Genomic DNA, 14,180 nt, shown 5'->3' on the forward strand with positions numbered 1-14,180 from the left:
ATCCCCTTACTTCATGCAATGAGAGCATCCCGGTGTTTTGGCTCTCCTCATTTCTTCCTACAGAGATTTCCATTTAAGCAAATGATCAGTGGCAGCTGAAAGGACATCCTCCTTCAGGAAGGCACCTTAAACCCCACTGACTTACACTTGGTAGTAGTGCCCCTTCTGAGTAAGGCTGCAGATCAGAAGAGCTGTCCTACTCTGTTTAGTCCTCTCTGTCCTGTAAGCCAGCTGTTGGTGAGAGCTTTGCCGGGTCTCAGACTGTTTTAACAGATGGAGAGGCTAATTATGCAAGAAGTTATTCAGTTCTCTGCATGCAGAGAGATTTGCAAGGGTGGGAGCATGTCAACGATCAATGCCGCTCTGCTGTGACAGTGGTTAGAGCAACTGTGTGGAGTGGCGGGGAAGATGGCACTGCACCCACAGGGACCGTGTCCCATGGCTGAAGTCACTTGGGATTTGTGTTGCCCACTACCCTGGAGGGGTGAGCCAAGAGGGGGCACACAGTCTCCCTGCCTGGCTCCCCATCACTCCACTGGGTCTCTCTTCCTTCCACCCTTGCAAAGAGATTGGGACTGTTTCAGGTCTGAGATCTTTCGCTGCTCAACTTCACCTCATCAACACCCAATGACAAGAGTTAATCCCAAGGAAAATGGAAAAGGAGCCAGAAACTCAAAGCTGCGATTAGCCCCTGCTCCCCAGTTAGACAATGTACTTGCTGGTTGAGACTGGTGTCCATCACTGCCTGGATAACGATGAGCCACTGGCTCAGCTGAGGGTCCAGCCTGTGAGTGCGTGAGATGAAGTGTGTTTGCAGGAGCTGGTGTGGCTCAGCCTCTGGCTCCCTTGCAGTCACCTCTGAGTCAAGCCAGGGACATGCAATTATCCAGACATCACCTCCATTAAGGGGAGAGGAAGGAGGGCTCAGTAGGGTGAGTGCCTGGAAGCAGCCCAGGTTTGGATCTCTTCTCTGAGCAACACAGAGCAACTCACCTGGGTGTGAGGATGAGCAGTCGCCTAGGCATGGTGGAAATCTGCTCTTGACCTTGTGCCCTGAATGTAGGGAACAGCATTTCCCCAGCATGCTGGCATGACGGAAGAATAAGCACGTGAAAGGACTCCTGTAGGACTCAGCAATTCAACAGACACATCAAAAACACAGTAGGAGCATTAGTAAATGCCAGATCTGAGGTCACTTATACAAACTCAAGCCTAGCACCTTGTCCGCATGTATTGTGATGATCCCATCAATCACAAACAATTCTCTATCCCCCAGGGTAGGACTGGTGTTGAGGCAGTGGGGTTAAACACAGCAACAAATCTCTGCTAAGCGGGAGGTCACAAAGACACATTTCTAAACTCCTTGTAAAAAATGTACCCAAAGTTCATGTTTTTTTACTTCTTAGGATGTTGCTAAGACACATATACTCATAAAAATGATTCTTTCCAGACTTAGACATACAGATGCCTCTAAAGTGAGAACTAAAGCCAAAGAAACTTTTGTCATTGATTTTATCAGCAAGAATTTAACTTTTTTGTCCCAGATTCTCACTTCAAATGTATCATCATGCTTCTATTAATTTCAATGTGAGCATTGTATGCACAGTTGGAGGCAGAGCATGCCCCAAAAGCTGATTACATTTGAAGAGTGCACTGTGAAAGAGAAATCAGGCGAGACACTATCAAGGGTTTCATCTCTTTGGGATCCTGTAAAGGAGCATGCAGCTTCTTTCAGCATTTCCCCATTCATTCAGTATAGACAAAGTTGCTTCCACTTTTAGAGATTACCACCAGACAATAAAGACAAATGATATTCAAAAAAAAGGTGAGATGCATAATGAAACTTGCAGAGCAAGGACCTTCCCCTCTTCCCACCCCACTTGTCTCCAGGATTTGGAAAGAATCCTTTGTAGCTAGAGCCAGGGCTGGACACCTCGGTAAATCTGGCTTTAGGACTCCTCCTGTCGGGCGAAAAATGTGATGGTTGCCAAGACACGAAGCACTGATCTGCTGTGTACTCACTCGAGCAGTTTGAATAGGTTAAAAATGGTTCATGATCTATCTTCATACAATCTGGGTAACTCAGCAGAAACGGGACCGTGTGTCCACGGTGGATGCAGATCCCGCAGTGCCCCCGCCTGGTTACTGAAGATCGTGCAACAAGGGCCCGATATCATGGGAAAAATGAGCCCGTTCAGTATTTCAGGTCCTCACACAAGACAGGTTTTTAGCTGGTATTTCAGGGAATAGGCTAAAGCAGAGAGGGTATCCTCCTAGGAGAGGAGCAGGGAGGGTGCCACCAGTGCTGCGATACTGCGAGAGCTGCACAGGCAGGATCCCAGGTCATTTGAAGCAGTGTCATAACTGCCCCACAGTCCTTCCAGCAGCCTAGCAGCAGCCCGTGCCATGGAGAACTGAACTCCTGTCTCACAACCCAATAGCTTGCCACGTTGCCAGAAACTCACAGATAGGTCTGTTGTGCTGGAAAAACCTTATGCTTTTATCTTGTCCGTAGACCACCCAGTAGAGCCAGGTAGACGAGTTCATACATTTTTCTACCCTTTCCCCTTCAAACCAGCGCACACATCGCTGCATCAGTGACTACATCTGCTTGTGAGGTGACTTGTGCTTAAGAGCTGGGCATTTAATCCTGGCCCTGCCAAGGTCTCATCTCACACAAATCATCTGCCATTTTAAACCCAAAATCTGGTTGTAACAATGGGAACCACAACACAGCCTCGATATGGAGCGGTGATGGTGGTGATGGGTAAGGAGACACACAGGCAGGTCATGTTATCTACCTGCAGCTCCTTGCAATGTTATCTAGCTGCTGCTTCTCTGTGTAATAAAATTGTCCTGCATACGTCGCTACCAGATGTCACCAGCTCTGTCACTGGGGACCTCCTGTCCTGCTGACCAGCACAGTCCCACCTAGGCAGGCCCAGGAGCTTGGTGGCCTCCATTTGGGAGGCTGGACAGGATGAGAAGCAGAGCTGGTAAGCCATAGCCTGCCTGGACAGCCAGGCTGCCAGAAGCATGCCTGCTTGCCCGTTTGCTGCCCTACCCCAGTGACTGTCCATCTTCCGTGGCCTCGTGAAGCACCAGGAGGCTGTGGCCCAGGGTCTGGGGACTGACTGATCCTCCTTGCCCATAGAAACCTCACCAGAGCTGGGCAGGAGGCTTTCCAGGCAGTCATTTCCCTCCAGCAGCTGAAGTGCAATCAATCAGGAAGAGGTTAGTTGAAATCAAACCAAACTGTGCCTAAAGTAAAATGCGTTCACAGACCAGCTTTTTGTATTGCTGTATAAAACAAGCTGAACGTCACAATGGAAAAGCTTCCTTTTTAGGCTGAAAAGTTTTAGTTGGTTTTTTTTGTTTGTTTGTTTGTTTTTTAATTGGAACATGCTGAGTCAAATAAATCATGTCATGGGAGCAAAATAGCAAATTTTACCAAAATTCAATGAAAGGCCAGAAATAACTTTTTTTTTTAACGGTTTTAATAGTAAAGCTTTAATGAGATGCGTTTTTTTTTTTTTCTTCTTTTAATCACAACAAGGAGTCCAGCGTGTTTTGCTTTGACCCCCGGGGAGGTGGAGACGCCTCGGCCTGCGGCAGGAGCCGCCCCCCGGACGCGCCCCCGCCGCAGCCCGCCGGGGCCAGGCCCCGAGGCGGCGGCCGCAGCCCGGCCCGCCCGGCGCTGGGCTCCGCGGGGCAAGGGCGCCACCCGGCGGCCGCCGGCGGAACGCCAGGAGGAGCCGCCCCGGTGGGTTTCAGTCCTCCCGGCCGCGCCGCCGGCTCTTTTCCTCGCACCGACTTTCTTGGTGTTGCCTCCGCTTCCTTTGCGGAACCAGAAACCTAAAACCAGCATCCTCCTCCCTGGGTTTGAAGGGGTTGCTTTCACTCCTGCCAGAATCAGCCCAGTGGGATGGGGCCCGCTGGTCTGGAGACCACCATGGGTACCAGGCGGATGCCGAAAGCATCCTGGATGCTTCGTGCCTCATTGCTCCCTTGGCACCAGTCTCAGGTGGCTGGGTTAAGGGCTGAGGGTCACGGCTGGCTCCTTCTGGGCAAACAGGCAATGAGAGAAGGTGTTTCGGCACTGCTAAAACTAGAGTGCCTGCAGAAACAGCCTGTCTCTTCACTCTGATTATAGAGGGGTCCTGGGATGACTAAGTGACACTGAGCAACACCGAGGTGCCTAATTTCTGAGATTTATATATGTGTTTGTTCATTCTGGCAAAACCAAAGAGCTGATTTGCAGGAAAATGTGCACTGAGCAAGGAGCAGCACCAGAGTCAAGGATGTTACCTAGGTCCCTTTCTCCCCATGACTATAGATCTCACCCAAAATTTTCAGCACTTCTTCACACTTCTGCTACAGCATTTGAGCCTCACTGCAGACTGTTTTGGGGTGGGGGGGAACAGCAGACAGCGCCATACATTGGAGACACGGCATCCTATTTCAGCTCTTGACTAATTCATTAGAGAACAAAATGCCCATTTTGTTAGCCACAGTCTTTGCTTTCTTCTCAAATGCACCTGTTACTGGTTTGATGGGAGAAACTCCTCAGCCAGGCAGAGCCCCAGCTGACTCTGGAGATAGATCCAGATAAGATCAGCCTGGCCAGCTGGAAGGGCAGCTCCTGCTCCATGCCTGGCACTTCAGAAAGCCTTTTGCAGAAAAGGGCACTCATATCTAGCACGGTGCTTCATTCGTCACCATAGCAAAGGCAAAGCAAACACGAGTTTCCCTAGAAACTATGGGTGGTAGGGCATGTTGACTTTAAGCGGAGGAGAGGATCCACCCATGTCCGGGGTGCAGAAAGGTGAGTGTGCTGCAGGTAGGGAGAGGGGACAGGACAAGTCCCAGGCACATAGGGACCAGGGTGGCCAGAGTGGGTCAGGGTCCCCCAAGAGAGACTCCCATGGCCACTGTCCTGCATTGCTCAGTGCAGCAGCAAAGACTGCCTTGGGACAGAGGGAGCCGAGTCCCCGTGGCTGGATGGCCCAGTAAGGGCACAGATTCATTGAGCGCAGCTGGTCAGCAACAGCTCACCAACCCCAGCCTGGGTGGAGTGATGCACACCAGCTGGTACCCAAGGGCTGGGCTTGCTGCTGTTGAGGCACACCTCCACTTTGCATTTAGAGCCCCCAGAAAGCAGGCAAATGGTGGCATGGGCCCTTAGACTTCCTTCCCCAGGACTCCCTGCTGGGAGAGGCAGCTTCTGCTGCTGCAACCCTCAGCTCACGAGTGGCCTTGGGTGCTGTTTCTGGCTCCTGCCAGAAACCACCTGCCTTAGAGATGGAACCTCAGGATAGTTCAGTCCCTTCTATTTATAACCAGACAAGATCCTCCAGGGCAAAGGGAGTAACTGGTGCTGGGGAAAATTAACCTGAAGAAGGCATTGCCCAGTGGTGCACACTTGTAGCAATGTATGCCAACCACATACCAGACTGCATAAGTAAGGGCGAAGTCAGCAAGGTGAGGGAAGTGGTTATTCCCCTTTATTTAGCACTTGTGAGGCCGTATCTGGAGTACTGTGTCTAGTTTGGGTCTCCCAATGCAACAGACCATGATCAAGTGGAACAAGTCTGGCAGGGGGGCTACTAAGACAGTTGGGTGCTACTTGGAGCATGGGAGACAGAGGGACCTGCTCGGCCATGAGAAGAAAGGCTAAGGGGGATCCAGTTGCTCTTGTCTATGAGGTAAATGGATGCTATAGGGAAGATGGGACTAGACTTTTCTTAGAGGTGCACAGTGAAAGGACAAGGGGTGACAGATGAGTTGCAACAAGGGAAATTCTGATTAGGCACAAGTTTAAAAAAAATCCCAATGAGAGTGATCAGGCACCAGCACAAGGACCCAAGAAGCTGTGGGATCTCCACCTTTGGAGATATTTAAAGCTTATCTGGACAAGGCCCTGACAGCCTGGTCTACTCTGAGGTGAGCCCTGCTCAGGGCAGAAGCTGGACTAGATCTCTCCAGAGGTCCCATCTGACCAAAACCTCTGTGTGACTCTCTAATTCTGCTAAATCTACTAAAATGCAGGAAAGCTGGAAATGAGGAGGAACCTTGTGGCTTCTCAGAACCACAACCTCCCTGCACATGTGGGAGCTTATGCACTGAAGGGAGCTTAGGGCAGAATAAAGCAAGAAGCATCCCACGTGTTACCCACGCATGACCTGCACACTGGCAGCCTTTAGATCTCGTGTTTGTCTTTAAGGCACTGCAAAGTCAGTTCCTCCCTGGGGAGTGCGTGTGTCGAGGAGAACAGCATAAGCTAAGCAACCCACCTGGCCAGGTGGAAATGCAGGGGGAGGTCTCTTCACGCTCTGTTGCTGCCACTTGCTCCTTTGGGTGGTGGTCCCATTTGGGTGCTGCTCACAGGCTGTAGTGCAGCTACTTGGGGTGGCTGAAGGAGACTCTGCTCCAGCTGTCTGCCTTGCCTGTATCAGGGCCAGGAAAATGAGAGGTGTTTCTGCTCTTCAGCTCCCTCTATTTGTGGTCCACTGGGATGAGATACACTGAAGCCTACAGTGCAGGGTTTGAATGGGAGAAAGTGAGTGCTGTCATCGGCGTCTGGACACACCAACTGTACTGGCAGCCCTACTGTGGAGATGGTCACCTTTGTCAAAGGAGCACCATGCACACTTGGGTCAACAGTTGCCACATCTGAGATGTGGCCCCGTGGTTTTCTTCCTTGGGGAGCAGATCTGATTAAAGCGATCCCCTGGCCCCATGAGCCTGCAGAGAGTGGGTGCACGAGGCTGTGCCAGGCTCCCCACAAGCCCCAATTACTCAGGCACAGCCTGAGTCACTGTTTGACACCACTCTGTGTTGAATATTGAAACAAGGAGGGGAACGGATGGCAGCAGAAGGGACATCTGAAGGGGGAAGTCAGGGGTGGCTTCTAGCGACCCATTGCTCATATGGGGGAGGCTAGAGGAGGATGCAGCTTTTCAGCACTTGCCTCAGAAAAGGCTGGGGGGTGTGAGGGGTGCCCCACACTTACAAGGGGCTTACAAGGTGTTGTGAGTTCCCCATCCCATGCACCTGCCTCCTGCCACCCCAGGAAATGAACACTTGCTTTCTTGGTCCCAGCCTGGTGAACATGGGAGCTGGGCAAGCTCCCCAACACCTCTGCCTCCAGAGCCTGAGGAAGGATGCAACCCAACCACGGCTCCACCGGCTGGCAGTGTGCTCCTCCCTGCCTCCAACCAGTCCCCAACATCTCCTGCCACAGCTGAGAGAGGAGGACTCATTTACCACCCCTGTGCCCCAGCAAGAACTACAGGGCTTGTGGGGAGAGGGTGGATCCTTCCCTATACTGGTTTTGGCTGGGATAGAGTTAAACACTTTGTGTGGGGAGGATGGCGCCCCACTGGCTGCCAAAGGGGAAGCTTTTTTGGCAAGCAGGGGAGCATTTGGGAGGTGAACCCCGCAAGGTCCTTTCCCATCCCAGGCCCTGGCAGCACTGGCCTGGGACTGTGCCCCAAGGGTTTACTGCACCCCCTGTGCCCATGCCTGGCTGAGCACTTGGAGCCCTCCAGCCCTGGCAAGCCTGCGAGATGGTGACCCTGAAGGTCCTGGGTGCGAGCAGTGCCTCTGCCCTTCCTTGCCCTTTTCCTGTGACATCCCTGACCAGAAGTTCAGCTGAGTTTATCCAGCCTCCCGATAATCCTGGCTGCTTTCATAATCCAGGTGCTCCGTGCCTACCCTTCTCCAGTGTGTACATTTCTGGTGCTCTGGTCTCCTTGAACAGGGAGAGGAGGGGTGAGAAACCAGAGGGCCCTGCAGGCAGTGGACCTGCAGGCCCCAACATCAAAGGAGCCCTTTGCAGGGGAGAGGGTGGGTACGAGCCTTACTGGGTTTACTGGCCTTCCAGTGGGCAGATATTAAGAAAAAACAGCACAAACATCAGGCAACCTCGTGCCTCCTCCACTCGCTTGTTCCTTCTGGATCTGATCTGTCTGGCCCTACCAGTGTCGGATTTTCCCAGGACCTGTATGTGTGTGACTAAGTGGTCACCTGGGTTGGTTCAAGGTCAACTGTAAGGAAAGAGGAAACTGCTGCTTTCGCAAATGCCTCTCCCGAGCCTCTCCCACTGCTTTCCCGCCAGCCCCAAGTGCCACAGAAATTTGTATTTAATTTGGCATTTAAATCAGCCTTCACCCAAAGCTGCCTTAATACTGAACAAGAGCAAAATAACACTGGGCAGATTAGTATTTGTGTCATTACAGAGGTTTAAAAAAATTACTCTAAAAGGCGCTGTAAATCCATGGAAGGAGATTTTTCACTCTCTGCCGAGCAGCATGCACAGTAACAACCAAGTAATCAAGAAAATTGCTGTGCCCTGGATCGATGGGAGTGCATATGGTGTCCCTCATCCCTCCTAGTTCTGCTACCTCTGGGGCCAAGGCACATTTGGGAGGCACTTTCTGGTCTGTGGCAGTCAGTGAAGGAGTTGATAAGTGTCTGGGATGTGGAAAATACACATCGTAAGAGCACACTTCGCTGTTATTTTTCCTGTTAGCCTGTCCCTTTGCTCCACCAGACCTCACTGAAGCAGGGGAGCTGGCTCTGTCTTATCTAGCACATTTTTGGCTCCTCCTAGGACATACTCTAGCTACACATAAGCCATCAATGGCACCACATCAGCTTGAAAACCTAATTTCTTGAAAGTCTGGTATTTTTTCAAGCACATCCCTCCTACCTTCAGCCTGCAAGTCAACAGCTTGCATCAGACCTCACATACCCGCTTCCCAATCTGCTCTCCAATGTTACATTAGCACCCTTGAATTTTCTCTCCCATACTCCGTGTTACACATGTGGAACTGCGTAGGTGGAGGGCAGGGTAAGCATCGTTTCCACCTCAAATTTACTAGAAAAAGACAAGATGTCCTGTGATGCATTTCAAACCAATGCCTAGGAGGGCTCTTTCTCATGCCAAATGATTCAGAAGACCCAAATGTCTCTGCGTCGCCCTTCAGTGCTGGTAGTCAGAGTGGGGAAGGCCCAGCCTGCCATTTTCTAGACAGCACTGTGCCTGAGGAAGGGGGTTTGCTTGCCAGGAGCATATGGATATGTGGTAGCATGACATACCATGTAAAAACTCATGGGAGAGGAAGCCTCTAAAATGGGAGATTACAGCCTCATACCATCAGGAGGTTTTAAAAAAATCATTATTATTACTATTATTATTAATATCATCATCATCATCATCACCATCATAATTACTTTGCTTTGATATTATTTCTACTTTCAACTAGAAATATTACATATGTTCAGAACATCAGAAAGACATATTTTTACATGCTGAGTTAAATACCTACAAGCTCCTTTCCTATTCTTGATTATGCAAGTATCCAGCAAGCCACAAGTGAATAAATGCAGGAATACAGACCCAGCTGACACAGACATATGCAGTGATGAAAAGATCACATCCTTCTTCCTTCATTTGCTTGCTGTGGCTTGGGTTTGTATTTCTTCATTTCTTAAGCACTTCTAACATTGAATCAGCTTTCTTTATTCAAGAAAAGTAGCATGCAGAAGCTACTAACTCTCTTCTGCACTCTCAAGCAGCTGATCTCTGCTCCACAACGACAGCTTCGAAGAAGCCAGCATCTCTTTGCCATTTTCCCCCACAGCTGCAGTCTCCCAGGTGGCCCACTCCAGCCCATGGGGAGCTGTTGCTGTCACCCCACCAGCCACTGAAGGAATCACATTCCTGAGGAAGAACACCAGTCTCTTGTAGTCAGGCCGTTTGAGTTTTTATTAATTAAATATTCCACGTACGAAGTACTAAATAAATACACAACTGTGTCAGACACCAGCGTACCATACACACCTGCTTGGAGAACTCTATGTATTTATATATGAAATATCATGGAAAGCTATTTACCAAATGCAAAGCAGGCTACAGAATTATTCAACTCTGCAGACTTGTGGCTCATCACCAGGGTGCAGTCCACACAAGCACACACACACGCGCGCGCGCACGCATGCACACTCATGCACATGCTCACTGCTGGGGAGCTCACTCCTGGGAAGAAGCGTGTCCACCCTCCGTAACCTGGCTTCTTGGGAAATGTTCCTGTTAATGCCACAGACACACTCGGGAGGAGGCAGAGTTCCAAGATGCATGGGATTAAATCTCACCAGGGTATTGCAAGCAGCTGCATAGAAGAGTTTTTTTCTGCAGGGATCGACAGCCTGAGGTGGCAGGGGTGGGGAGGGAGGGTTTGTGGGGTTGGGCAGGCACCCCGGGGATCTCAGCTGGGGTGCGTAGTCAGGAGTCAGAGCTAGGAGGAAGGCTGATGCTAGAGTGCAAATCAGAAAATATGTCAGGGTAAATAGGTGTAGATGTTTTTATGTCTTTAAATTTTCTTCCCCCTCTCCACCATGGTGTCTAGGTGATGAGGAAGGGGTCGGAAGTGAACAAGAAGAAGAAAAAGGAATACTCTTTCTCTCTCTTTCTCTCTCTCTCTCTCTCTCTCTGTCTCTTCTCCACCGATCTCTGGAGGAGAGCCAGGCAGGGCTGGGAGTGGGCACAAAAGTAATGGTGGATAGATAATGGTGTCCTCGGTAGTACCCGAGATGTGTTCATGGGTGGGCAGGAGTGGGGATGTGTAGGGTTGACACTCCTGCTCCTGGCTCTTCTCCTGTCAGATGTGGGGCGCAGGCATCCCCACGAGCTGATCAAAGTGAGTCCTGGCTGGGGCAGAGCCAGTCGCAGACCCAGCTGATGATCTTCCTGCTGCTCTAGCCCTACAGCATTCCTGCTGAAAATAGGCCAGGACAGGCTCTTCCCAGCACGTTCCTCTGTCAGAAGAGATGAACTCCATCCCATGGAGTAAGCAGGAACAGGATGGCCAGAGCAGTGCCTGAAAGCTGTGTTTGAGGAATGAGAGGGGGCTACAAGGGTGCCTGTGTGAGGAAAAGAGGACCCCTCTCCTCTTTTGCCAGTGTGCGTTGACGGTCTCTTCTGCAGGATCGGCTCACTTGTCACCACGTGGCCCATTCCCCACGCCTCTGCTGATGGGCACTTAGTCTCTTTGCTCCCTGCGGAGCTGCTACATGGGGTCTTTCCCACCGATGTAGTCATGGTATGGGCTTGTCCGGGCCTTGGGCCGAGGGATAGAGAAATCATTTTGGGGTTCAATGCTCTGAAAAGGAAGCAAGAAAGTCTTTACTGTTCAAAACTGGAGAGATGTAATAGAATAGGGCTTTGAAAAAACCAAACAGGAGAGGGAGAAACAGAGCTGAAGGTTTCCTGAGAGTGTGATCAATGGGGCTGTGGAATAGGATCCTGGCAGAACAAACCAGTAATGGAGACATGTCACCAGAGGACATGTGGAGACATGATGTGAGCTACTAGACCTGGCTAGGCTGTGGTCTGAAAGAGGACCGGTGAATGGACATGGGGACATACAGACTGCCCCACTCTCTGGATCTGCACTGCAACTTCCAGTAACTGCTGGTGGGAATACATTCAGGGCATGGGCTGGGGAAAGGAGCACGACCTCCTGAGGACAGGGCACAGTCTACTGCAGGAACTGTGCTGAAAGAGAGGACTTCTTATGTGGTGTCAAATCCAGAAGTATTGAAAACCACAACCTCAGACTTTGCCTTGGGCCTCTCTTGCCTCCCCATGTCCCTGGACATGTCACAGCTCCCTCCCCCCAGACACAGGCACCTCCATGAACACGTCATGGTATCACCCAGCTCCATGCAAAGCACCTGCCTGTCTCCACAGAGCCTGCTCTAGGTCCATCTGTCTTTGTCCCTTCTCCTTCCCTTCCTTTCAGTGCCTGAACAATAGCCTATGTGTGGTGAAACAGGTGAAGGGGGGCACGAACTTACCTTCATCTGGAAGTGAGAAGAGTATGGGGAGTAGCTGAGGTCTCCCGTGTCTCCTGAGTCACAAGACAAGAAGGGGGAAAGTTAGTGAGTTAGCGTTATATGGTAGCTTGGAAATACTACATCAAGGGAGACTCAGAGAGCCTGTGGCCACGTTAGCATTTGCTTTTAGACAGATCAAACTATGCAATATGTGGGCAGGAATGGGTTAAAATCCATAGGTGGGTGACTTATTAAATATTTCCTTATGAAAACAGGAATGAATGGTATTGTAAATAACAGGACATAGGTGGCCTTGGAGTTTAGACACCTCCTGTTGCCTCACAATTACTGTCATCATCACTGGCCAAATCCCTCCCACTTGCATGCACAAGACCCTCTCTGTGGTATTCCCTGGGAAAGCACAGCCTTTCTTGGCTATTCTTTTACAAACCTGGAGGTCTGACTCCAGGGGACAAACGTGATCTCAGTAGCAGATCCACGGGGAGTGCAGTCACATCTCCTACCCATAGATTTGGGAAGCCTCAACTGATAAAACATTTTGCTTTGTCCAAGTAGGCATGAGACTCATACAGAAAAGTAAGACCTCCTTGCCTCCTTTTTGGATTATGAGTTCATTTTTAAATAGCTAATGGGAACCAGGTCAGAACTGGAATAAATAATCTCCAAGGTATAACCTGGAGAGGCCTGAAGAACTGGAGCATTGCTAAGGGACAAACAAAAAACTCCTGAATTTTTACATGGACTTCCCAGATGTAACAGAATCATAAGGAGTTATGTCTCAGCCCTGACACCCAGTAAGTCTCCTACTCGGTCACTTCTCCTACACATCTTTGGCTTTTGCATTGGTCCTTACTCTTTTTCCTCTTGTCTGGAGATTCATTTTCACCTGCATTTCTGAAGTTTCATCAGTTTGAAACTTTTTCCTACCACTGAATTATCATAGAATCATAGAATGAGTTAGGTTGGAAAAGACCTTTAAGATCATCAAGTCCAACCGTTATCCATCATCTTCAAATCTTTTCTTGTAGCCCTTCTACCCCTTTTAGCTCATGAGTAGTGCATGTGTGCTTAGGGCTGAGGGACAGTGGAGTTGTTCACTTCATCATACCTTGCACAATTTCATCTTGAGTGTAGGCATGGTTTTCCACTCCAGTTTGCTTTAAGTACTTGGGTTCGCAGAAGTCATTTTCTGGAGGGTAGTCTCCCAGCTTCAGAGGGGCAGTGAGGAAACAAATTTCAGGGACGATATACATTATCAGGAAGATCCATCCATTGGACACCAGGGCAATGGCCACGACAGGATCATCCCAGGTACGTCTGTCTAAAACTGTGTTGCCTTTTGTGAGCATAGTGATCCACACTACCCAAATAGCAATAGAGAAGAGGACAGTGACAAAGATGTGCGCCCCGTGCCTCTTCCAGCTTTTGTATGACCCACAGAATGTGAGCATGGAAACCAAGAAGGTCAGAGCCATCAAGAAGAGCACATAGATCAAAAGCATGACAAAGTCCTTGTTGGTCTCCTCTGCAGACATACTCAGAAATCTGTCTTTCTGGTTTACGAGCATGGTGACTAAGTACTCAATGCTGATCACAACTTGTACCAGGGCAAAGGAAACAATGAGGAGCAGCAACACCAGCCAGGAGAAGGGCCTTCTTCCTCTCACTAGTTTGTTGAGGTTGCAGGCATGGGTGAAGAGGCATGAGAAGCAGAGAGCAAAGATGACTCCAAATAGGAAGAAGCGAGTGGGGCGAGTCCTGTCATTGAGTTTGATGATGAAGGCAAAAGTGAGACCAAAAATGCCAAGTGTGCCTAAGAGAAAGAAGAAATAGATGGAGATCATGTGCCGCTTGCTGTTGTCTTGGACTTTACAGATGAAAAAGAAGAGCGAGCAGATGAGGAAAATGGTGACGAGGACACCAGCTGCTGCCAGCGACTCCAGGACAATCCCCCAGGCGTTCTCCATGTCACAGAGCAGGTAATAGTCAGCATTGATGCTGCCACAGCCTCGGGGAGGTGACGTCACCATCCTCTTGCCTTCTTGAACAACCTCCCCGTGAAATGTTTCCCTAAAGCTGTAGAAGAAGAAAAGACACAGGCTGTCGTTATCAACCACCTGGGTGCCATCAGCAGAGGGCAAAGAGAGGCAGGACAGGCGTCCATCCCCAGCTCACTGGGCAAGGACACAACAGTACTAAGGACATGGGGCTGTGGGAGCAGAGCCATCTCCTTCTGTGGCATCGGCTCTCTGTCAAGGGCAAGCCAAGCCCCTTAGCAAGAGGTGATTCACCTTGCATGTCCTCTGCACCATGCCTGG

At 50.1% G+C, this 14,180-nt stretch overlaps 1 protein-coding gene across 1 annotated transcript; it reads right to left on the reverse strand.

Moving 5' to 3' along the window:
• Positions 1-11,072: 11,072 nt before the first annotated feature.
• Positions 11,073-13,892, reverse strand: LOC309590133 (retinoic acid-induced protein 3-like; the record flags this gene model as incomplete). The annotated part of the gene is made up of 3 exons (XM_082311102.1): positions 11,073-11,165; positions 11,863-11,915; positions 12,971-13,892. The coding sequence occupies 3 exons, from the start codon at positions 13,890-13,892 to the stop codon at positions 11,073-11,075; spliced, it is 1,068 nt and encodes a 355-aa protein (XP_082167228.1).
• Between the last annotated feature and the right edge of the window lie 288 nt (positions 13,893-14,180).

Source organism: Platalea leucorodia (genome assembly GCF_965183815.1).
Source record: "Platalea leucorodia genome assembly, chromosome: 4".
In the NCBI taxonomy this organism is placed as follows: domain Eukaryota; kingdom Metazoa; phylum Chordata; class Aves; order Pelecaniformes; family Threskiornithidae; genus Platalea; species Platalea leucorodia.